We start from the raw sequence: 26,511 nt of genomic DNA, 5'->3' as shown, positions 1-26,511 counted from the left end.
GACAAGAACCATTAAGACAGAGAAGATCTTTAGTTCTCTCAGCAAGTTACTGGGCCTAACACAGCCATCCATACCCTCTTTAAACCGTGCACCTTTCACCCAGCATTGACTTTTTGCAATCATCTTGACGGGTGATTACCTTCTAACCTCAATCACCATCAAGCTTCTCACAAGCCCAACCTTTGCTACTACAGTGACCTTCACCACTCAGACACTGGAATAAACTCAACCTCTCTAAACTTGGCTCTAATATCTTGGTGGGATCACTGACATAATATCAATTCAAGTCAAGTCAAAATATATGTTTATTATGACCGTGGTCTTTAAACAATACAGTGACATAACGCAGAATGGAGTATGCACCATAAATTCATACACTTATTTTTAAAAACTTGTCCATTAAAAGATCATATACACCATTATCAAAAGTACAAAATTCAGTAAAAGTTACAATTATCTTAAAACTTATTTTTGTATATTAAAACCTATTCACATTCTTACTACTCCAAGCGATTTCATTCCGCTAAGATCCATACAGTACTACATATTATTCTTTGGCTCTCAATGCACTCAGGGCCACCTTTATAAATTTCCCAAGGGCAATTGTAATATCGATGTAGGGGATTTCTGTTAAGAGGCTGGCCGCCTGCGACCTTGTTTTTACATCATATTTTATAAAAACTGGGCGCAGCCAGGGTTTCCTATGTTCTAGGAGTGTCAAACAATCTAACATGATATGCAGCAGGTCTCCCTTAGTTCCCAGATTACACCTGCAGCGACCTTCTTGATCTAACATTTTTATTTTAAGGTCTCTGTTTATTAGCCATGGGTTGATCCCAATTCGAAGCCTCAGGATCTCTTGCCTGAGTCCACGATTGGGTAATCTATCAAGGTAGGGGAACCAGTTTTCTTGGGACCAAGCATTTAGCATATGCGCCACTGATTTTTTCTTTGTTAAATAGCCTATATCAAGCAGTTTGGACACTTCTTTTCCCCTTTGCTTCAGATTACCTTTGGTACTTGGGATTTGGTATGTTCCCAGGTCCAAGTCGATCTCTAATGAATTGCAGATTCCCTTCAATTTTTCCCTACTGGCCTTCGCCCATTTTAGCTCGCTTTTCTGAATTTCATTGCGACACCAGTCTGCTACTTTTTTACTTTCAGGGTCTTCTAGTCTCTTCCAGAATCTGATCACAGCCATCTGGGTTAGTATCACCCAGGACTTTGTGCCTATTTCAGTTCTGATGGCTTGTATCATGGCAGATTGGGGAAGTGATAGTAGCCTTTTTATGCAATTCCCCTCTATCACGTCCCAAGATCCCTTACGGCTCAAATAAAGGACCTCTGCGCCATATAAAACTTGGGGGGGGATCATTGCATCAAAAGCTCTAAGCAGTGGTCGGTGGGACATCTCACCATAGTCCCCATTAAACCTTTTTAGGCCACATATGGAAGAAAGTGCCTTTGCCTTTTGAGTTTCCAAATGGGTATTCCAATTTAGAGACCTATCGAACCATATACCCAAATATCGGTACTCATTTACTGTCTTCAGTTTGAGGTCACCTATGTACCAACTGAATCTGCTTAACTTTCTCCCAAAGCATAGGGTTTTAGTTTTATCCAGGTTGATAGTTAAAAATTTGCTGGCACAATATGTATTGAAGGCGTTAAGCTTCCTTTGGAGGCCCCTCTCGGTCTGATCTACTATTACCAGATCATCCGCATACAATAGGCAGGGAATCTTGTTTCCATCCATTTTAGGGCTGGCACTACCCTCCACCTCTAGATATGCTGGGAGATCTGACAGGAAGATCGAGAAAAGCTGGGGGGCCAGCACACAGCCCTGTCTTAATCCATTTGCAATGGGTATTTTTGGGGTCAAGGAGCCCACCGTATCTTTAATTACTTGACCCCAGTTTTCCCTGTGTAATTCTTTTATTATAGTAAGTAAGTCTTTTGGAATATTTAACTTCTTTAGGGTCTCCCATAGGCAAGCCCGATCCACAGAATCAAAGGCTGCTTTGAAGTCGACGAAGCAACAGCATAGCTTGCCATTTTGTTCGGTCGACTTCCTCGCCATCGCCCGTAGAGCAAATCCGTGGTCTATTGTGGAGTGGCCCGTTCTAAAACCACCCTGTTCTATGGAAATTATTTGGTACTCGTCTACCTATGCATTCAGTTGTTTCAATACAATTTTAGAAAACACTTTCTCACCTATATCTAGGAGATTGATCAGCCGGTAATTTTTTGGCGCCTCTTTGCTCCCTTTCTTGTGGATCGGCCTAATTACGGCCCCCTTCCAGGTTGGAGGCATCACCCCTTCTTTTAGTACTACCTGGAACATCTTGGCAAGAAATCTTGCCCACCATTTAACCTCAGTCTTCAAAATTATTGCAGGAAGACTATCTGGGCCTGCTGCCCGGGTTAGCTTAAGTTCTTTTATTGTGAGCTCAACTTGTTCTTCATTAAATTTGAATAAAAGGTCTTCTGAGATTTCTTGCCATGTTTTGATCTCTATCTCCTCTCTGTGAGTCCTTGCCCCGTACAATTCCCTTATGTACTCTTCCCATGCTGCCTCACTCACCACACAATTTAGTTCACCATCTGTTGTTCCAGCTGCAGCCTTTACTAGTTGCCAAAATTGCCTTAGGTTTTTCTTCTCTATGGCTTCTAATAATTCTAACCAGCATTTTTCTTTATATAACCTTTTTGCGGAGAGTACCATTTGCTTGAGTTCTTTTTTCTGCTTGACTAACTGTTCCTGTCTCTCTTGTGTAAAGTTCTTTTTTTGTTTCCTTTGTGCTGCTCTTATCTCCCTTTTCTTATTTTGGCACGCCACAGAGAACCCTTTACCACGGTTTGTTTGTTTTACCCTTATGGGATTATCCCCTTTTAATTTTATCTTTAGGCATTGCACAACTTCTTCTAATTTTCCAATAAACCATTTCAGATTTTTATTCTCACAGTTTTCAGGTGCCATTTTTGTTTGCATAGCCTTCAGTTTTTCCATATATTCCTCAGTTAAACGTGTTGTCACGCGTTTGGGGTACTCAACCTCCTGGGTAATCACTGTTTCTCTCTGTAATTTCCTTCCCCCCGATATTACTATGTGTAGGAGTTTGTGATCACTCACCTCTTTTTGGTCTAACTTAAAGTCCCTAATTTGATGAAAGTTCCAGGCCTGCAGGAATATATAGTCAATTGGGCAGTTCTGTTGCCCTTGGATAAACGTTCTTCCTGCCGGTGAGTCTGTCTCTGTTCTCCCATTTACGCAGTGAAAACCCCTGCCTCCTAGGGTGTATATTAGTTCTAGGTCTTGTTTCGAAATTTCCCCAGCTGGGAACCTTGCCGGGTTTATTCCGTATACCTCTAACTGTTCCCTATTCCAAAGGTCAGCCTTTTTTGGGTTTAGTTTATGATTGAAATCACCCATTATCATTATTATGTCTGTGGGATAATTTTCTAGAGTACTGTCTACATCCTCTTTAAAACACCTCATTTCCCTTTCATACTCCTCCCCATTGTCCCACTGCATGTAAACATTCATTAAAATCAACATTTTATAGTTTAGATCCAACGTCATGAGTTCAATTCTGCTTGATTGTACCCATTTACATTTTGTATTCAACAGTTTTATTTCCCTCATTACTTTTGTTGATACCAATGTCATCAGCCCCCCCGAGGGCCTCCCACGATTTTTCTTTATGGCAGGCTTATGTATCTGGGCATAACCGTCAAGGGTTGGGGTGACGTCGCATAACCAGGTCTCTTGCAGGCAGGCAATGTCCACTTTATTTATGGATTCCTTTACATATTCCCATTTTTGCTCGTTGCCTAGCCCATTTACATTCCAGGTTAAGAGACCTAGTTCTTGCGAACCCACTCCATCCTATTCAACGTCACTCAGAGCACCTTCTTCGTCTGTATCCACCGAATTACTTCCATTGCATTCTCCCGTGCGATTACTATGTAACGACCAGTTGCCCCATGAGGAATCATTCCCTGTGTTGTCTATTACAATGTTCAGAGAGCTTCAATCTCCTTTTGTTTCTTTATAGAGAATCACTTGTCTCTTCTGTAGCCCGGCATGCTGTTTTAAGAAGTTGTTATCTTTAGAGGTTTTTATATCTCTCTCTGGGATAATCCTTATTCCCTGTTGCGTTATCTCATTTGAGGCTTTCAGGATTGCCCTTTTTACCAGGTCTGAATAAAGGGTGATTTTTGTTATTTCCTTTCCATGCCTGTTTTCTACAAAGCCAACATGCTGGAGGTCTTTAGAACCGATCCCCCTCAGACTGCCGCATTTGGCAAATGCGGCCAAGATCAGTGCTCTATTCAGGGGATTAATTTTTCTTGTCAGCTTCTCTTTCCTCCCTGCTGGTATCAGGTCCAGAAATAACCATTTGTTACCATCACTCTCATATAAGTTCGTGTTTATTTCATGCGCTTGTTGGCTGGTAAATGTTCTCCCTCCTTTCCGACCTTTATTTCTCATGTTGGGTTCTTCGTGTATCTGTGGTCTTACAGACCTTTGTTCAGTAACCCGTTCATCCATTAGCCGTACTTTTTGTCTCGTCGTTCGGGTGGAGGGCGGGTTCTCGGTTTCCTCCCTATGAGTATGCTTTTTCCTTGGTGGTCTTTGGGGTCATTGAATTTTTTGCCTCTACCTGTATAAGTCTCTGTGTTATAAATGTTGGGGCTGAGGCATTTAATCCTGACTGCACCCCCCCCCTTCGTTACTTCCTTCCCTTTTCTCATTCCTACATGTTTCGTTTGCCTGGGCATTCCTATCCTGTTCCTGGTCCCGAGTGTGACATACTGTAGAAAATTAGAAATATTGATGTACATCAGCAACGTTCATTTCCCTTTTCCCACTCCTCTCCCTGCGCGTACCATGAATACCGTAGAACATTAGCTACATCCTACTGCCAGCAAAGGCCTGTACCCATGTAAACATGACAGCCATTTTAGGCACCCTGGCCCTTTTGCCCGCCTAAGATTAGAATCACCGGCTCCCCTTCTGCGTGTACACGACCCTGCCCTGAAAGGCACCCCCTTTTGCTCGACCCACGCAAACCCCCCATTCCCTCTTGAAGAGGCATCCTTCGCCTTAGCGGACATAGCCCTCCCCAGCTGCACCCGACGGCCCCCGCTCTCTCCTGTACGGGTCATAAGATCTATCTCTCTCTCTCTCTCTGTGTGACTCTGTCCCTGTGTCCACCCTGGCCCCCCCTCCCTCCTCCTCACACAGGCAAGTCATAAACCTTCTTTTGCAAGACCCAGTCCTTGAGAGTCGCGGCCGCGCCTGACCAACACCTCCTTCCCTCCCATGAATGCCCCTCTGTTGACAAGCCTTCCCTCCGCGCTCGATTGTCCACGCGGCATGAATACCACTCCTTTGATGACCCTTTCCCCCGAGTCCGGCTGACCACACATGTCAGAGGCCATCGGCTGGGCCAGGAGATACCATTTACTGCCCTTATTGTACGAAGTCACTCCTCTTCAAAGGATCCTCTATTGATCTTAGCCACCCCATCCCCTGGGCTATGATCAGGCGTACACATCCTACGAGACACTCAGCTGCGTGATTGCCCTCCCCTCTTATCAGCAGGTCAAGGGTCCCCATTGTGAATGCATGTGAGTAGGATCACCACGAGGGTTATAGGGTTGTTTTCCTTTTGCGTCATACAGTCCTGATTGTGTTATCAAGTGTTCTGTAGGGTATAAAAACAAGAGTCTCAGCTCACTTGTTAGAGCACCTCCCGAAAGACACTGTGTTTTGTGTCCGAAATGACATGCTCTCCTCATGAGAAATAAACTCTGCTCTTGATTCCTGCTCCCAGCGCCCGTCTCTTTATTTTGGTAACTGATCAACATGGGAACTAAGAGGTGGTTTGCGCCAGCGGCCTGGGCATCGATAGGATTATGGGCTCGTGTTCCACAATTGGCGTCCCAACGCGGGGTCCATCAGTGACATGGGGTGCGGTAAGAGAGATCCAGACGAAGAAGTGAACATCTAAATGATCGGAGCATGCCTGCCTTGAGAGGGCTCTCGCCCGGCTGCCGATCGACAGAGCTTCACCAATTCTGAACGGACCTCTCTTGAAGTGACCTATTGTCCTGACTGGAAACCCACAGGAATGCTACATGGAGTAAGAGAACGAATGGGCGCTGGAGGAGGAAATCGAAGAACTGTCCGTATGGTCCGGTCCGGGTAAGATTAAGTAGGGCGTTTTTACGCCTGATTGGTAGGGTGGTTCTATCCACCTGATTGATTGATTGTTTGTATTGAAAATCGGTATTTGTATACCGAAATTGTTGGTATTGGTTCATTTAGCTTTGAGGGCTACTTGACATATTGGTTCTCTTCTGAGAACGAGACATTCTCTGTTTTCAAACAGCGGCGAATAGGAACGTCGTCCCTCTTTGCAGATAGAGAAGGGTAGGTAATGTAGACTTTTGTCCCCGGTATTAATCCGTCATGCCTACTTTTCTCCCCACTGAATTGTTTGAAGTCGATTGATAATCGATTGTTGTTCTTTAAGAATTGTTGAAGTCGATTAATACTCGATTGTTGTTCTTTGAGAATTGTTTGAAGTCGGTTGATAGTCGATTGTTGTTCTTTGAGATCTTCCCTGTCTACAAACTGAGACGAGTAGAAATATTCTGTCTTCCTTTTTGGATAGCGAAGGGCAGGTAATGCAGACATTTGTCCCCGTTGTAATCCGTCATGCCTGTTTTTCTCCCCACTGATTGGTTGGTTGCCTGGACATTGTTGTTCAAGGAATTGTTTCGTTTGAGGTATTTTCTGCCTGCAAACAACGTGGAATAGAAATATTCTATCTAGTCTTTGCAAGTAGTAAAGGGTAGGTTATGCCCCTTTGTGAATTCGTCAGTCCTACCCACTCCCCACTGTTTGGGGGGTAGCTCGCATGGTCCGCCCAGGAGACTACCCTTATGGAGGACATATGCTCCCCGCTCATGGGCCATTTAGTGGAGGTAGACCATCTGGTCCGTCCAGGAGGCTACCCTAGTAGATGGAAGTACATCGCTCGGTCTGTCCAGGATGATACCCCAATGAAGGAATATATGTTCCCCTTTTGATCGATAATCTCGTTCCACCCCGGACCATTTATTGGAGGGAACTCGTCTGGTCCGCCCAGAAGTACCCCCTAGTGAAAAGGACACATAAAAATATGAAGTGATCACCGTTCCCTACTAACAGAAAGCCTTAGCTCGAAACACGCTAAGGAAGAGAAAGAAAACTAAAAAGAAATCAGGCTAAGTCAGTAACCCCCTGATGAGCTTTTGACTTCACTAAAAATAAGAAACATTAGAAATAGTTCATAATAAGAAATATAAAATGGCGAAAAATTTGGCAGCAAAAATAGCCACGAGGTAGCTAGGCTTCAACGCCTGTTCCTGCTCCCAACATGCCCGCCTCATTGCCCGCCACGCCCAAATAACGATCACATGAAATAGAAACAATCCGATAGGTACCTACCCTCATTCCGGAAGCTCCCAAAGTGCAACAGGTCCGCGGTTACGCCCATCCGGAAGGCGAGGCCTCGAGGCACAAGGGGCCCGCCTGACCACGGTCGGGAGGAGATGATGTTGGGCAGGCGGTCCAAAGAATGGCAGAGTCCTCTCCTTCTCTCCTCTTCCGCTGCCCTGCAGGCCACGGGGGGGGGGGCTGTCTTGCCTCAGCCACCGACCACCCCCCCCCCTTCTGTCTCTCGCCTGGTCCAACCCACGAAGAAGGCAGAAGCCGAAGGCGAGAATGGCGGCGAATCAAGTAGTCCCGCCACATGTCAAATTCCCTGGATAGTTACAGGTAGTGCTGCCACATGTCGACGCCTGGACAGTTCCAGATAGTCCCGCCACATGTCAAGGGAAAGGGGGGGATCTCTTGCCTCAGCCGCCGACCACCCCCCCATCTTCAATAGCCAGCACGGCCAATATCGAGACGACGGAGCCGAGTAACGGCGCGGGGTCGCTGGAAGGGGGAGGTGACGCGAACGAGCCTCCCCCACCTCCCTCCAGGTGGAGGCTTCCAGCGACACCCCAATGCTCTTACTTAAAGAGGGTCAACATCATAAAGTGGTCTTCTGCCCAGGATGGGCACACGCTCCATGCCTTCTCCCCTCAACCTTGAAGATTCTATAAGAGCCGGGGGGCACCTCGATTTCTCCGCATGGGTGCCCCCGCCCCCTTCACTGGGAACCACGACACCGGTGCAACTCCTGTCGGCACCAGCCTCGGATTGGAAATGGCTAAAATGAAGTCACGGCACGGGCTTGTTCAGTTCCGGAGGAACGCCAGGATGACCCGGTAGGAAAATTATTGCCGCCCTTCCCACTCTTTTGACGCATGGTCCACATTTGCTAAACTATTAACAACATAGCGCAAAACTTTTTGAACTACCAACGGAAAGTTCTGGGCCAACAACGCGAGACTAGAGACTCTCTGACTGTACTGGAACTTGCCTGACCCCACCTAAAATGGCGCCGCCGCAAAATGAAAAGTACTTTGAATAAACTTTGTTGCACCCAGGTTGCGCAGCTTGTTGTCCCGAGATCTATGTGCAGTTTTTGGGATAATGAAAGTAGATATGAAGGGCGTTGAGTATGTGCTTGGATAATGAATTGACTTAGGGTGGGTACTGATTATGATTTGGAAAATGAATTGGTGTAACTTAGATAACGAATGAGTATTGGATAAATGAATTTTTGAATTAATTAAAATGAATTCTTGACATGCATCATGTTTGCTCTGTAAGGAAATTTTAATACGATTTTATTTGCACTGCTGCACTTTATGCAATGAACTGCCACCAATTTCGTTTATTAAAAGTATTTTGAAGAAGAAAGCATGGTCGTAGCAGTTGCATTAATGAGTTTTGGATGCCTTACTACTGTGAGCGAAGAGTAAGTATGATGAAGGATGTAGATCAAAGGGGATCAGACATTTAGCAGCCACCTTATGTGCCACAAGCAGCCAGAAAAGTGTTTCAGATACCCTTAAAATGATACCACAGAAAATGCCACCTGACCATCACCCTTGCACCCGATAAAGAGGGTTACGACCAAGTAACTCATGTAGATACTCAGGTCGTCAATGATTATCTATCTGACACCACTGGTCCCTCTGGGCTGAAATGCCGAGATGGCAAGGGAATGCAGTACGAGGAGATCGGGCGAGTATATGGTAGGTAAAAAGATTTTCAAACTACTGCATGATGATGTGCTTTGAATGCTGCCCCCCACCCCTTCTTTTCCTCCCTTCTGCAGGTCACGTCAGAACGTCGGCTGAGGTGTGGAAGAGCGACGGTTGGACCTCCGACGAAAAAGGGAAAGGGGGAACATGTGTTTAGTCGTTGTAACGAAGAGTTTTTAAAAGACGTAGGTTTAACATGACTGTTCCTCCTTAGGACATAACGACTGAGAGGATGGACTGACATAGAAATTGGACAGGTACTGAATGACGAAAAAATTGACTAGAAATGACGTGTTAAAATAATGTAACTGGGCGTTTGACTACGTAGGGAAAGGACAAAGAAAAATTATACGGGCAAGGGTTGCCACAGCACCACCCGTCTAGGAAGTTCAAAATGTTGCTGATGTTCAAAATGCGCTACCCCCTTTTCTCACACTCTTATAGATATAGCCAAGCTGTCCGACTGTTTCCCCGATCAATACTAGCCGTTGCCTCAGCCTGAAGAACTTCCCACCAAAGGAGGAAACAGAAAGATGGCTTAAGATCCTACCATGGGTAACTAGCACGACCAGGTTAATTACTGATCGACCAACCGAGGTGTGAGTATTGGTAATAGGGAACGCTCGCAGGCGTGACAAGCGAGAAGGAAAAAGGGGGGGAAGGGTAGAAAGAGCTAGGCACGTAAATAAATAGGATAGTAAAGATACGTGGGATATATATATATATATATATATATATATATAAAGATCTTGTAGGCTAACAATTGTTTCCTGTCTTATCGTGAATGTCTTATATATGTGTAATACATGTGCCGTCTTCCCTGTCTGAGTTTGTGTATAATGTACGGATTTATGTCTTCCCTCTGTTTATATCTGCACGTTACCTAACCTTTGCTGTCCTGTGTTGTGAGCACACTAAATGACCTATTTTTGTACACGTCTCACTCTCTCTCTCTCTCTCTCTCTCTCTCTCTCTCTCTCCCTACATGTCATACGTGTACCGAATGGCTCGTTTAGATTGCGGACGACTCTCACTCTCTATGAGAGTCTCCCTATTCTCTCTCCCTCATTGGTAAAATTGTGCCCCACCGGCACCAGTCTGATTTGATACATATTGAACGCGAAGGTGTTCAGCGAAATTGGCCGAAACTAAAATGATTGTATCTCACCATATTACTGCCTCTCCTTTCTGCAAAAATGAATGAACTTGAATTGGCTGAGAAGGAAAGGACAGGTAAGACGACTAAAGTCCCCCAAATCTGGCCATTTATAGGGGAACTGTATGTCAATGGCACCTTATGTCTGTTTTTTTAGAGACGAACGCCAACGTCCAGATTGAACCCCCAACGCCCGGATTGCCCCACCCCCTTTCGCACCCAAGCGCAAGCGCCCGAAGTATCCCCGCCCCATTTTTGATAAACGCCAATTGCTGTCCCGAATATAAACTTGATGCACATGAGTAGCTGTTGACCCTCAAAACCCTGTTTTGCCTGACTCTCGATAATGGCACCCCCGCCCTGTTCAAAAAGGTTAGCCAGTCCTGATGGGAAATGCTCTGTAAAATGCTGAATATGATGTAATGCACAGTTGATGGGAATCTCACTTGATTTATAAATAAGACTATGAATAGACCTGCCATGAACACAGTAGGAATACTGACACATGCACTGCTTGGTAATGGACCTCTGACTGTGACCAATGAGCGTATCTCCCAAATGCGTAGAGTTGAGGGAGGAATTCACATACATAGATATCTTCTTTTGCCATTTCACTGAAACCTTGTCTTGTACCTATTCAAAGATTCACAATCACCGAAGGAGATGGGTCAGAAGTGACGTACAGCCTGGCTGCGGATCTTGGGACTCGTGTGACCTCGACCAAAGGTGGAGCCGCAGGGCAACAGGATACGGGACGAGACCGCAACTTCAACGTGGAAAATGAAAAACGGCGGGCCACCTCGAAGCCACCCGCCTGCTAAACCCACGTGTGCCTGGAGTCTCCGTCCCCCTTCCTTGAGCCCGATGGATGGGCCTGCCTGCTTGTTATCCTTTGCTCCCTTGGTCCCTTTTGTGTGTCCCAGGAACTCTGACCCAACTCCACCCTCTCCCCTATCGACTATTTGGACCACACTCACCCTCTTTTCCACGTGACTTTTTGCCAAAGGAACGAACAGCATCCCACTGGGAATAGGGTGCTGCCATAGAACTATGGGTGCCGAGCATGAGGCGCCACCAACCGGATTGTTTCGGGAACAGGACTGTGGTCTAACAGCAGAGGACTGACCGCACCCTGCAACGCGAAAGGATAGAACAGAGCTGGACCTATAGCTCCACCGCCGGTGCTCAACAGCGCCAACGAAAGTACTCGGACTAGAGCCTACCAGTGATGGCTCACTGACAAAAAGACACTGGGACGAAGAAATATTGTATATTGAACTGAATTCCGCTCTCAACTACCTGGTCAAAACTGTTCATTGGTTACATTTTTTTAGTCAGAAACATTTACGCTATGTAGTGCTTTGAACTGGTAGGAACTCGACAAATGCAATCTCCTATGTGCCGTATTCTACCAAACACATCAACTGTCCATGATTATATACCATATGCTAATATTGACAATGCTAATTCTGCGACCGTGCCTGTTTATATGTACCATCATCTATCACGAAAATGAACTTTTGCTATGTAAAAAGGGGCGACTGTAGAAAATTAGAAATATTGATGTACATCAGCAACGTTCATTTCCCTTTTCCCACTCCTCTCCCTGCGCGTACCATGAATACCGTAGAACATTAGCTACATCCTACTGCCAGCAAAGGCCTGTACCCATGTAAACATGACAGCCATTTTAGGCACCCTGGCCCTTTTGCCCGCCTAAGATTAGAATCACCGGCTCCCCTTCTGCGTGTACACGACCCTGCCCTGAAAGGCACCCCCTTTTGCTCGACCCACGCAAACCCCCCATTCCCTCTTGAAGAGGCATCCTTCGCCTTAGCGGACATAGCCCTCCCCAGCTGCACCCGACGGCCCCCGCTCTCTCCTGTACGGGTCATAAGATCTATCTCTCTCTCTCTCTCTGTGTGACTCTGTCCCTGTGTCCACCCTGGCCCCCCCCTCCCTCCTCCTCACACAGGCAAGTCATAAACCTTCTTTTGCAAGACCCTGTCCTTGAGAGTCGCGGCCGCGCCTGACCAACACCTCCTTCCCTCCCATGAATGCCCCTCTGTTGACAAGCCTTCCCTCCGCGCTCGATTGTCCACGCGGCATGAATACCACTCCTTTGATGACCCTTTCCCCCGAGTCCGGCTGACCACACATGTCCGAGGCCATCGCCTGGGCCAGGAGATACCATTTACTGCCCTTATTGTACGAAGTCACTCCTCTTCAAAGGATCCTCTATTGATCTTAGCCACCCCATCCCCTGGGCTATGATCAGGCGTACACATCCTACGAGACACTCAGCTGCGTGATTGCCCTCCCCTCTTATCAGCAGGTCAAGGGTCCCCATTGTGAATGCATGTGAGTAGGATCACCACGAGGGTTATAGGGTTGTTTTCCTTTTGCGTCATACAGTCCTGATTGTGTTATCAAGTGTTCTGTAGGGTATAAAAACAAGAGTCTCAGCTCACTTGTTAGAGCACCTCCCGAAAGACACTGTGTTTCGTGTCCGAAATGACATGCTCTCCTCATGAGAAATAAACTCTGCTCTTGATTCCTGCTTCCAGCGCCCGTCTCTTTATTTTGGTAACTGATCAACATGGGAACTAAGAGGCGGTTTGCGCCAGCGGCCTGGGCATCGATAGGATTATGGGCTCGTGTTCCACAATACCCACCGCGCCTTTTTATCAGCATAGGTCTTTTTGATATGTACACATTGTCCATAGATTCTGCAGCATCCTTTGCTGTTTGTTCTGCGGGTTTTGGCGATCTTTCAAGTATTACCATGCTTTCTTCTTCTGGTATAATCCTGTCACTTTCCTCATTTGGTGGGGGTATATCGGTTGGCTTTACCCTGCTTGGCAGTTGGCTCTTTATTTCTCCGAGTACTTCTTCTATTTCTTTAGATGTTGTTTCTGAGCTTTCATCACTCCGTTGTTTGAGAGGGTTACTTCCAGGATTCCTTGAAGTGCCTTCTGCAGTAACAAGATTAGATCTATCAGCGAGGATGTTGGAGTTTCAGCGAGCACCGAGTCCTGTGTGGTATTTCTGACTGGGTTTGCTGGGTAACTAGTCCTTAGGCTCTCTTGATGTATTGGGGATTTTTGCAGTGGATGGTGCTGCTGGAATTGATCTGGTGCACCTCCCCAGATAACGCTCTGGTTCTGGCCTTTGTTTCCCCTGTGATCTTCAATCCCTGGTGACAACAGTGAGAACATCTTTGGCGATGATGATAGACGAGGCGCCGAGATTTGGTGATTTTGGCTCTGCTGTTTCTGGTTTAACGATTTGCGGTTCACCCCATCATCCTCGTTATCAAGATTAACTTCTTCCTGGAGTTCTCCCTTATTTAACCGTCTTTGATTTTCATCTAGCAAGCCTGAGTTTTCACCAATTTCTCTGCCAATTACCACTATTTCTCCATCTATATCCAATGTTATTGCGGGGTTTAATGATTTATAATGTTTGCCTACAAACTCCTTTATGGACTTTGACGCTGCCGTGTTCTCTTTCTGTTTAATGGTTGTTTGATTGCACCCTCTTTTTGCCTTTTGGGCATTCTTCGTTGCTCTTTTGACTTTTCTTTTCTTTCCTCTCCCCTTACTATTTTCCATAGATGATGCATGACTTTCCTGGCTTTCATCCAGTGATTTTGAGCCCTCCAAAGATTTACTCCTTCCTAGTTCATCCAGTAATTTTTGCCCTCTTTTAGGTGCCATTTCTAGTCAAAAAACTGATGTTATACTAAGGGTAGTAATTCTTAATTATTAAATATACTTATGTTGAAAGTTGTTCACTTACCTCTGTTCTGCCTTTGCCTTCCGCCTGCAGCCTTGCCCTACTGATGCTTTCTGTCGAATTTAAAGTCTGCGACTTCTCCGTTGGTGTTTTGGTCTTCTGAGGGCTGGTGCTTCAATTACACGCCCTTTCTTGCCTGCTTATAACTCCAAAGTTTCTCAAGGTATTACCTTGCAGACTCAGCTGGATTCACTGAACCAGCTAATAGTCCGAGTCTGCAGGAATGGGGGCTGAAAGGGGGCTGAGTTGGGGCTGGCCGTCAGTGGCGCTCTCTGCCTCCGCTACGTGTGCAGAGGCTCGTTGTGCTCGGCAAGCCCTCCTGCTCGCGCCGCTCCCGCTCCCGCACCCGCTCCCCTCGTCTCTCCCTGCCTCTCCCCGAGGGTTCAGCTGTTCTCCGAGGCAGGGGAGGAAATGTTTTTCGTTTTGCCCGTTTGCCCGCCTGCCGCTGAAATCCGGCAGACAGGGGCTTGCTCCGTGCTCCGTGCTCCGTGTCCTCCTCGCTACGGGTCTCCACGCTCTGAGTTTCGGCAATCACCGCGCTTGGTCTGGCGGGGCGTGGCTTTGGCAAGGCACGGCTAGGCTAGGCATGACAAGGCGAACAGAGGAGTCTGCGAACAAGGGTCTGAGCTTAACATCAACGACAACAATATCGACCTACCAGAATATTGTGTCAAGAATATCGAAGGACAAAATATCGACATCCTATCTCTACAAAGGTAAGTACAAAAATATCGAAACCAAAATATCGTTCAAAATATAGGGGCCCATTAGGATGTCAGTCGGATTGCCCCCTGTCGCCTTGCGGCCTGGGCAGAAAAGGATTAATATGGTGGTGGTGTCTATTAGACACCACCAGCCATATTACAATGGGCTTAGGGAGATGCCTTTCCGTGGTGGCGATGCCGCCACGGAAAGGCATGTGGTCTTCACTCTGGGGGCCCCCTGCAGGTCCCCAGAGTGAAGGAGAGGTGGGGGGTGCACACAGGGGGTACCTGTGTTACCCCCTGCATTTGCATAGACAAAGCGGCAGGCACTGCGCGGTGCCTGCTGCTTTGTTTACGCAAATGTAAACGTGCATTTTTAGCATTGTGGCGGGCGGGGCTGAGAGCACCGCCCGCCACAATGCTAAAAATACAGGATGCGGCCGCCACAGTGGCGGACGCATCCTAATACCCCCGCGTGAACCCCGCCCTTATGGCGGGCGGTCCCGATTACCGATGGGATGGCGGGCGGACTAAGTCCGCCCGCCATCCTAATGGACCCCATAGTTTTTAAAAATGTCATTAAAATAATATAAAAGAAATTATATATAATAATAAAAACTATGGGGTCTATTTGGATGGTGGGCGGTTCGCCCTCGCCAGGCCAGTGGGTGGCCATATCCAGCCCAGCTGGGGCGAATCGCCTGCCATCCACACCAGAAAGACCCCCCGCTATATTATGATGACTGGGGGGTCCGCGGCGGACGGAAAGACCGTCTGCCGATTTTCACTGGTCGACTCTTCGACCGGGCGGAAAAACCTTTAATATGGTGGCGGTGTCTGCAAGACACCTCCATCCATATTAAGTAGTAGGCGGAGAGCAGCCTTTCCATGGCGGCATTGCCGCCATGGAAAGGCATGCGGTCTTTGCCATTGGGGGCCCGTTGCAGGCCTCCAGGGTGTTAGGGGGGGTGCATATGGGGGTACCTAAGGTACTCGTCTGCATTTGCATACACAAAGTGGCAGGCACTGCGCTGTGCCTGTCACCTTGTGCATGAAAATGCACAACGTGCATTTCCAACATTGTGGCGGGCGGTGCTGGGAATAGGGGATGCCACTGTGGCGGTGGCATTCTTATTGCAGGTGCAGGACCGCCACACCCCTGGCGGACGGTCCCGAATTCCATTACGGTGGCGTAATAGACCCCTATTAACATCTACATCAACCCGAGTACACGCACAAAAAAGGTCCATCTAACCCACTTAATGTAAATTGTGTGTGACCTGGCTGCGGACCAACCTCAATCTGATTGTATAGTTTCAGGGGACTTTAACACCAACCTCTTTCAGGGCAATACAGCTGACCACGAAGGGCTCTTCCCATTTGCATTTACTGTGGTAGAGGCACAGTCCAATCCACTAAAACAAGCATACTGCGGTCTGGGAGAACTGTGCGTGCTGCAACTTCATAGTGCTGGATTTCTGGTATTGAACGGCAGATCAACGAGCGACACTCCACCAAAATGGACCTGGACTAATGGTCGCAAACAATCTTATTTAGATTACACCATTTGCAACCTAGCCCTGCTCAAACACCTGGGCGACCTTAGAATTCTGCCTCGGACGGAAAGCGACCACCGCCCCCAGATTGTTACTCTCCACGCAAAGCCAGATTACCACATACCAGCCCCAACAACATGCACAGGAACTTACACTGAAAATCTGAAGCGTTTAAGATGGAGTGAAAGCACAAGACCCAACGTCATGAAGGCAAGTCTGGCTCTTATAACAGGTGGCATTGACCCGGCGATCTCTCCCACTGTAGCATGGTCAACGCTCTGTTTTCAACTGATATCTCTCTTTCCAGCCAAACAGCATCCCTACAAGGCTTCTTCTATTCGCCAGTTCTCAATTTCAAACCAAACGAGGGTGCTGAAGAAATCAAGAAACCATGCCTTGTGGGCCCTTACGAAATCCCCGGGAAACAATGAGTACCTAACTGTGTACAAAACTGCTCAAAAATTATTTAGGCAGGCCATACAACAAGATAAAAGACTCTACCAAAGTCAATTCTGGTGCAAACTAATATGGAAGAGTAAAAACCAAAACGCAAGAAAATTCTGGGCCTTAATCAACCGCCACAATTCCAGCTCATGCAGCTCTGGGTCAGCAAACATCCAAGAAGCTGACTGATCGGCCTTTCTTACAGACCATTTTAGGACTCCAGAGGGAATAGTGTCCTCAGAAATATGCGCTCTCAACCAGATGGAAATAAGCCAGAGTAAGAGCGGGAGTATGCCCTCCGGCTTCCTAGACCACCGCAGTGACGTCTTGCAGATCTCCCAAGAAATGGTCACTAAAGCTTTGCTAAAAGCAAGATCAGATGGAGCCCCGGGCCCAAACGGCCTACCACAGAACCTTTTCAAATCAAATATAGTTCTTTGGTCGGGACACTTAACGAACTTAAGTGCTTAAGTGCTTAAGAACTTCAAACATTCCGGACTCTTGGCGCGGTGCAATAATTCATCCAATCTATAAATCAGGCTCCCACTCCTCTCCAAATAACTACAGACTAATTGCTCTCCTGGACATAGAGGCTAAGCATTATGCAGGCATTCTTCGGGAGGAGCTGAGATCATGGGCGGATCAGAACAACCTGATTCCAATGAATCAAACCGGTTTTACCGCCAAATCCGGGACACTGACTAACTTATTGGCATTGTCTATAATCGTTGACAAAGCATGTTCAACATCTAGGGCTGTTTTTTGTTGTTTTGATGACTTTAAAGCCGCTTTCGACCGGGTTCCCAGGGCTGTCCTATGGGAAAAGCTATAAAAAAAATGGAGGATCCCGGAAAAACTCCTGGAAGCAATTGTTCAACTAGATTCAGGCACATGGGTCCAAGTGAAGTTGGGGTCCGGCACACACCTCTCTCGGAAAATCATGACAACTAGAGGTGTCAAACAGGGATGTGTGCTTGCCCCTCTTCTTTTTAATCTGTTCATAGCAGACTTGTCGGCTGCTCTAAATGAAACAAACAGTCATCCGCCCAAATTAGGTGGTTTACCAATAAGCAATCTCCTCTATGCCGACAGCTTGGTTCTCTTTAGTTTCACATGGGTGGGGCTGCAAAGGCTCCTGGACAAATTACACAATTACACCATCGCGAACAAATTAGAGGTTAACCTGAAGAAAACCAAAGTGGTAACCTTTGGTAGAAAACGCAATGTCGGCGCTGGCTGGAGGTATAACAATATGAGCCTGGCGACAGGAGGCACCTACAAATATTTAGGAGTTAATCTTGATTCCAGAGGCAACTTTGTCAAACAGCGTAGTGAGTTATCAGCTAAAGCCATGTTCCTACAGGTGACCCTCTCCAAGCTCTCAAAAAGTCTGTCTGGCCCAAGTCTATCTTCTTAATTAGAAGTCATGAGAGCAAAAATAGGGCCGTCCTTGTCATATGGTATCGAGATTTTTAGGGGTAACTTAAACACCACCCTAAACCAACACATGACTAAAATTTATAAAAAAGTCTTGCATCTGCCGAAAAACTTATTTGCCGCCTAGATCAGACTAGAGCTGGGCTTATTAAACTATGAAGTCTCTAACATCGGCTCGTATTTAAACCTCTGCCATAAACTCAGACAAGCAGACACAGGTTCACTAGAGTCATTAGCCTGGCAAGACATCTCCGAGAAAAATCCAGGGTGTTCGTATGGACGCCTCTTTAAGGACTACATCCGCGAAATGTCTGCGGGCGACCTATGAGCCCTCAACCCCAGCACTACTGTATTCAAAACCTGCATTAAGAAATGTGTTAGACTGAACACCCTTACTATTGACAAAGCCCAATTTGCCAAATGCAGATATGGATGGGCAGTTATGAAGTCCTATGGGCGGCTATCTCCCGCTATCTACCTGCCCAGCCTCCCTTTATTTAAAACTCAGCTTCATGGCGATTAGACTGGGCGACTGGCAAATTTGAAAAGACTTGCCCTCTTGGCGTCGCACGTCAGAAGATTTACTGTGCAGAGGGTGCGGCAAGACGACTGAAGCCTTGGAGCACGTGGTGTGCCTTTGTCCCGCCCTCATGTTTCAGCGCAGACGCAAATTGAAAACTGAGTGGAACAGGTTGGGTATTCGGACCTGCAGACAGGCAATTATTGCAGCACTAAATCCTAAAAATATAGCCCTAAATATAGGCCTCACAACCTATGTACACTCTGCATATCGATCCTTCGTGCATGCTTCTCCTTTTAAGCAATAGTTTAAATCAAACTGCACCTTACTTCTAAGCTGCTTAGACTGTTTTTACTTGAGCGTATTTTACCACAACCCGCTGCTATAGACGTGTTGCTGCTGAGTTCTATCCGTTTTTATACTTTTTTCATAACCCGCAGCTACTTGATGTATATTAGTTTGCTTCCACAAGCTTAATAATGCTAACTGTCGGTATTACAAATCCTTCTGTTTTAATGTTCTGTTTATACATATGCTGAATGTGTTTTTTAATCATTCTGGTGCTTTTTTAAGGATACTTTATATCCAAATAATGATTATTATATATCTTGACCCCTATGTATTTAAAAATGTTAAAAACTATAAATAGTAAATGTAATATTAAAATAAACTAAACATACATATATAAAAACATTATATATATATTTACTTAATAATATTTATAAATAATTATTTTATTAAATTATAAAACGTTAAAAACATATTAAAATCATAAATACATATATATATATACACATAAACCTGTAAGATAAATATAAAAAATAAATTATATATATAATTAAATTAAATATTAAAATAAATATTAATCTTTAAAACAACATTTTACCCTACATTAACTAAAACAGTAGGGAAAATATTGGATAGCATAGGGCATAAAATTACTATTCCCACTCCAAGGAGAGGAATAATTTACTATTCCCACTCCAGCAAGTGCAACAGTAGGGAAAGTTTTGGATAGCGGAGGGGAAACATTTACTATTCCCACTCCAGCAAGTGCAACAGTAGGGAAAGTATTGGATAGCGGAGGGGAAAAATTTACTATTCCCACTCCAACAAGTGCAACAGTAGTGAAAGTGATGGATAGCGTTGGGAAATAATTCACTATTCCCACTCCAGCAAGTGCAACAGTAGGGAAAGTGTTGGAAAGCGGAGGGGAATAATTTACGATTCCCACTCCAGAGAGTGCAACAGTAGTGAAAGTGATGGATAGCGTTGGGAAATAATTCACTATTCCCACTCCAGCAAGTGCAACAGTAGGGAAAGTGTTGGAAAGCGGAGGGGAATAATTTACGATTCCCACTCCACGGAGTGCAATAGTAGGGAAAGGGTTGGATTGCGGAGGAGATAAAATTACTATTCCCACTCCAGCGAGTGCAACAGTAAATAAATGATATATATAATTAAATAAAATATTAAAATAAATATTAATCTTCAAAACAGCATTTTACCCTACATTAACTAAAACAGTAGGGAAAATATGGGCTAGAATAGGGCATAAAATTACTATTCCCACTCCAAGGAGTGCAACAGTAGGGTAAGTGTTGGATAGCGGAGAGGAATAATTTACTATTCCCACTCCAGCAAGTGCAACAGTAGGGAAAGTGTTGGAAATCGGTGGGGAATAACTTACTATTCCCACTCCAGCAAGTACAACAGTAGGGAAAGTGTTGGAAAGCGGAGGGGAAAAATTTACTATTCCCACTCCACGGACTGCAATGGAAGGGAAAGTGTTGGATTGCGGAGGAGATATTCCCACTCCAGCAAGTGCAACAGTAGTGAAAGTGTTGGATAGGATAGGGGAATAATTTACTATTCCCACTCCACAGAGTGCAACAGTAGGGAAAGTGTTGGATAGTGGATGGGCTAAATTTACTATTCCCACTACAACAATTGTAAAAATAGGGAAAGTAGCGGAGGTGAATAATTTACTATTCCCACTGCAGCAAAATAATAAACATCAATTAACAAATACTTAAATAATAAAAAATAATTCACCTCCCACCAAATACCCCTATAAATAACACCACCACTAATACAAAACATGACACAATAACATAATTGCTTAACAATTAATTAACTAAGAACAATAAACAAACAAAGAAAAACAATGAGTAATAAATTAATTCATACTATTCTAACTATAAAATAACAATAAATAAATATCTGTAAAAATAAAAAAATGATAATACTTTTTAATTACTTGCCACACTACTCCCTTTTAAATACACAACTCGCTCATAAAAAATTGACACAATTTACATATTTACCAATTAATTATTTATACTTAATAGCCAGTTAATAATTAATAAAAAAATTACACAATTAACAATATGAAATATTAAATACACAAATAAAAATTAATACAAATTATTAACTAATTAATTATAATGTAATTACTACCCACCCTACTCCCCTATAAAACCACAACCCACTCTTAAAAATATAACACAAATAAGATATTTACCAATTAATTATTTATAAGTAATTTCCAATTCATAACTAATTAATAAAATATTTAACACAATTAACATAAAATATTAAATACATAAATATCAATTTATAAAATTATTAATTAATTAATTATAATAAAATTACTTCCCACCCAACTCTCTGATAAACCCACAACCCGCTCCTGAAAAAAATAACACAATTAACATATTTACCATTTAATTACTAATAATTATTAACTAATTAATAACAAATTAAGTAACACAATTAACAATATACATTAATAAATACAATTATATTAATTAATTAACATTATTAGTGAATACATTTTAATTAACTTACTTACCACCCTATTCCCCTATAAACCCACAACCCGCTACGGAACTAAAACGCAATATTTAAGTTCTTAAAAAATTAATAATTTCTAAAAATGTATTAATAAATATATTATAATTAAATTACTTTCCACCCTATAAACCCAGAACCCACTACGGAACTAAAATACGCAAAAGTTACTTAACATAATATTAATTACTTCTAAAAATTTCAAACATACATTAGAAAAATAAACTATACTTTTAACACATATACTAAAATTCAGAACACTAAAATAAATTTCAAAATTATAAACAACAATATTTTTACTAATGATATTACTAACTTCGATATTAAGTAAAACAATATTTCTTACCTGCATGTCGATATTCTGGTCGACAATAATCTTGCAGGTCGATATTGTGGAAATCGACATTTAAACATTGATATTATGACTCTATATCATCTTGGTGATCTAATCACCCAACCAAATAACAGAAGTCAACCAGCTATATAAAAGGCTCCCCAAAGCCTTCGACAAACTCATTCATCTCAAAAGATCTATACACCTTAAGCAACAACATAGGATGCCTTGTACGATTGAGGGAATAAAGAAGAGTACATCAGAAATCACTGCCAAAGTAAGACATCCAGAAATGTGCATGATAAAATCCCTCGCCAGAACATGTGGATCTCAACATGTTCTACAGAGCCTGAGCCAATGTCACAAGGGAAACAAAATACACTACTCAAGCTGGATCTCATGTGCCAAGCACCATACTAAGTATCGTAACACAGTCTGTACAGAATGTTGAACCCGGAGTTGCACCACTAAAGTCCTAAGATTTCTGTAGCACCCTGAGCCCAAGAAGAAATCAACTGCCATAACCAACAAACCGCATATATTTGCTTAATCGAAGCAACTCTCGGCTTCCAAATTCCATCAGCTGATCAAGGATCCTTGCCTCTACAAACATTCAAGAACATATTTTGCTCTAAATGCACAACAGACACATCAATGACCCTCAGCAACAGCTCCCTAAAACCATGCACCTTCCCATCAGTTCTCAAGATTTTCTACATTCAACCATAAATCGAAAAGAGCAAAATTGACCAAGGCAACTCCACGCTAATTCTGGATGCCTGTTCCTTATAAAAACAAGCAAAAAGAGTAGCATCCATTTAGAGGTGCAGTTTTACTTACAGACCAGCAAACTAGGTTCTGCTCTGGGAGAAGCACAGAATCAGTTCAGTACTTCATGTGGGAGAAGCTAAAAACCACCCTAGACAGGGATAGTGCTACTGCATTTCTACAGGACCTGTCTGCTGCATATGACACAGTTCTTTTTACCACTGCCTCTAAGAAAGATTATAAGAATATAGGATTGAGGGAAGCATCCATGACTGTATCTCCTCCTACCTGACTAACAGATCAAGCATCAGCTCGCTGCTCCAATTCATATCATGCCTTCTCAACACGGACACACTCATACCTTGAGGGAGAATAACCTTCCCAATCCTTTTCAAATCACCCTACTGGATCCCACCAAAACCCACACCTTCACATGTCTGAAGACACTAAGGGGTCTAATATGATGGCGGCAGCTAAGAGTTTGGCGGTCCCGCATGGGCAATTAGGATGCGCCCACCACACTGGTGAGCGCATCCCGCATTTTTTTCATTGCAGCGGGCGGTGCTGTCAACAGCACTCGTCGCAATTCAAAAAAGGCATTTGTGCATTTGCATGCACAACGTGGCAGGCACCGTGCGGCAGGCACTGCCACGGAAAGGCTGCTTCCCGCTGACATCGTAATATGGCTGGCAGTGTCTATCAGACACCGCCACCATATGCAACCCTTTTCCGCCTGGTCGATCCGTCGACCGGGTGGAAAAGCGGCGGACGGTCTTTCCGCCGCATCATAATATGGCGGGGGAAATGCGAGGCAGGCGGGGGATGATGTAGGATCGCTACCGCCATGTGGGTGGTGGCGATCCGCCCTACATCATAATAGACCCCTTGGATCATCCTAAAATTTGAAAATTCAGGGGAGCTTCAGAGCTCAGGATTAGACCAAAGCTCCTACTGTCGAGCAATGACTACTGAGAAATTACTTTCAGATCCCGATATGCTGAGTTTGGAACAACCCTGAACAATGAAGCTCCCAGATCTTGGCGTACTGCAACAACACTGACATAAGGGAGAAACCTGGCAGGTATCTTGCACTCTCGGCCAGCTCCGGCCTGTTCGAAGTGAACAAAAGCACTTTTTAAATCATGATTGCCCTATAGGGATTTCTTTTCCATCTAGGGTTGTTGCAGAAGCTCCAGACTAACACCTCTCACATTCTGTCATTTCTTATCTTTTCAAGTGGACTCTAACTCTGGGTCATGTTCTGCTGCAATGATGTTAAAGAATCAAGAATGCTCCGGGCAACACAACTTCCACATGTCCATCTATGTGAACCCATGTCACTGGTCCTATAAGCTCTTCGCCGTGTGGACCTCTGCCTCTCTCAGCGAAGCATTCAGGCACTAGTGCTGACATCTAGCTGTGCCTTTGGAAAATAAGCCCTGTAAGGAATGCCCTGTTTAAATTGAAGGTTTTTTTATGATACATCAATCACTCTGAAGAAGGACTGGTGATTCTACATATAATAACAGGGCACTTTGAGACTTGGGTAATTAAAGCTATACGAAACATTGGAAGGTAATGTAAGCAATATAAATTTTTAGAAATAATAAAGAAATAATACTCACTGACTGTCACCTTGTCCCTCTCTCCAAGCATGATATTGTTTGGAGTCAAGTCTCTGTGGACAATTCTTTTTTCCTTGTGCAAATAACGCAGAGCTAAACACAACTGTGTAGAAAAAACAGACAATATTAACACCATCTAGCCAGTCTATGGTACACATTTACCTTAGCATCGCTGTGAAATCACATGAGCGCATTGCTTCAAAGAACTCAAATGTGAAGACCATAACTAGTGACATTAAAAGTATTGTTGTTATTTTACCTGCTGAAAGAAGAATAGTCCAGATGTGACTACAATAAAGTAGCAATAATTGGTGTGTAAAGTTTGTGCAATGTATTTTGTCAGACGAGTCAATGTTCTGTCACAGTTCTGTCAAGAGATGCTGATCACTGAGAATAAGGGTGTCACCAACCGCAACAACCTCCACACCCCGACCGGACACCTCCACTTGGCCAACCTTTTGCTCGCCCATGCCCCCTGCATCTGAAGAGCCAGGACCAGAGGCTGTGCCTTTCCTGCCTGTCTCCTAGCCTGCATAGACCTCTCCTTACACATCTGAGCTGCCAGATCTATCTTAGAATGTCTCAAGAAACTGAAATCCTGGCTCTTCCAATAGGCCCCGGTCAGGGCAGCATCTCCCATGAGGCGCTAGGATACGTTCCCAGGTGATACAGCTTCCATGACCCATTGCACGCACTCATTGGCACACACAGACCTCTATTTGGTACTCACACAGCTCTCGTCATCATGCCCACAGTTCTCTTCAGCACTGGACCAGCTCATTTTAGAGCTAACAGATTTCTGTAGACCTCAAGCATTCCTCCTGCAAACTCATACAACTGTCCTAAAACCTCACACTCATCTCTTCAGCAATCACACACAGCTGTGTAGAACTAACACAGCTCGCAGCCAAATTCAAACTTCTGTAGCATCACTCTCTACAGCATTTTCACGGCTCTCTCTTCGGTGTGTACACCGATCTTTGGTCTCACATAGATCTCAGCAGCAAACTCACAGAACTCTTTAGCAATCACATCTCCCTTCAAGACACTCTGCTCTCTCCTTCACTAGGCACCTCTCCATCACTCTCTCAACTTCAGCATACACAGCTCTCTGTCACTTAAACTGCTCTCTACATTAGGACATGTGCACAACTCTCAGCCCCTTAAGCTCTCTGCAGCACCTACATCTCTCTCCAGTTCTCAAGCATCTCTACTCGCTTCTCACATGTCTCTCAGTAGAAGAAAGATCTCTCCCAAGCGTTCGCAGTGTAGGAAGCTCTAAACAGCTCTCTTCGGCACTCTCACAGCTCGCTAGCACATATAGGTATCATTAGCGCAGTAGGTGCGAAGGCACCAGGCCCAGCATGTTATAGGGTCCTCTAGAGCACGACTACTCACTCCTAACAGAGTATCCAGGCCTGAGTCATTACAATAACCAAGTTTTCTGTGTTTCCCTAACCTTAGTTAGGTTCTTGCAGGTGCAGATGGAAAGAGGGAGTTGATTCCAATGGAGGCTCAAGATGGGAGAAGGAGCGGCCCTCACTCCTGGAGAGGCAAACATGGCCGGGGGTCACCAAAGCCACATTGGAGGATATAAGTCTTCTGCTGGGTTGATAGAAACAGACCTTAGTGCAGCGGCAAGCAGGGGTCTCCAACGTGCAGTTCTCTGTGCGCATGACAGACTAACTTGAAAATGCACTGCTTTGTGATAAGCAACCACTGAATGTCCTTCAGTAATGGGCCGGCTGGTGTCTGCCGAGGGAGGGGACTATCAATCTGGCTGCAGTGTTTGACTCATTCCACATCCGAGTCAACACTAGCTCAATGGCTACAAAAACAGTCTAGCCATAATCGGGATGCAATACGGACTTGCATCTTACAGCCTGATTCATCATAGTGCCGTTTTGCGAGTTTGAAATAGCGAATCATAAGGAATCGCTATTTCAGACTCGCAAAACGGCATTCATGTAGGAATCGCAAAAACAAAAGCGATTCCTACATATTCCTTATTTGCGATTAGCAAATTGCTAATCGCAAATAAGGAATAACTCCCCATTCATTCCTTTGGGCCAAAAGGCCCATAGGAATGAATGGGGAGTA

The 26,511-nt window shown here is 44.6% G+C and overlaps 1 protein-coding gene across 1 annotated transcript in view; it reads right to left on the bottom strand.

Moving 5' to 3' along the window:
- The window catches only part of NEK10 (NIMA related kinase 10), a 1,232,468-nt gene that overhangs the window by 720,679 nt on the left and 485,278 nt on the right, over positions 1-26,511 (bottom strand). The window contains exon 22 of the mRNA XM_086942130.1: positions 24,412-24,514. Coding sequence (XP_086798256.1) covers positions 24,412-24,514 — 103 coding nt within the window. The remainder of the gene's footprint in view (positions 1-24,411; positions 24,515-26,511) is intronic.

Source organism: Lissotriton vulgaris, chromosome 10 (genome assembly GCF_964263255.1).
Source record: "Lissotriton vulgaris chromosome 10, aLisVul1.2, whole genome shotgun sequence".
Lineage (NCBI taxonomy): Eukaryota > Metazoa > Chordata > Amphibia > Caudata > Salamandridae > Lissotriton > Lissotriton vulgaris.
This window is presented reverse-complemented; position numbering and strand designations above follow the sequence as displayed.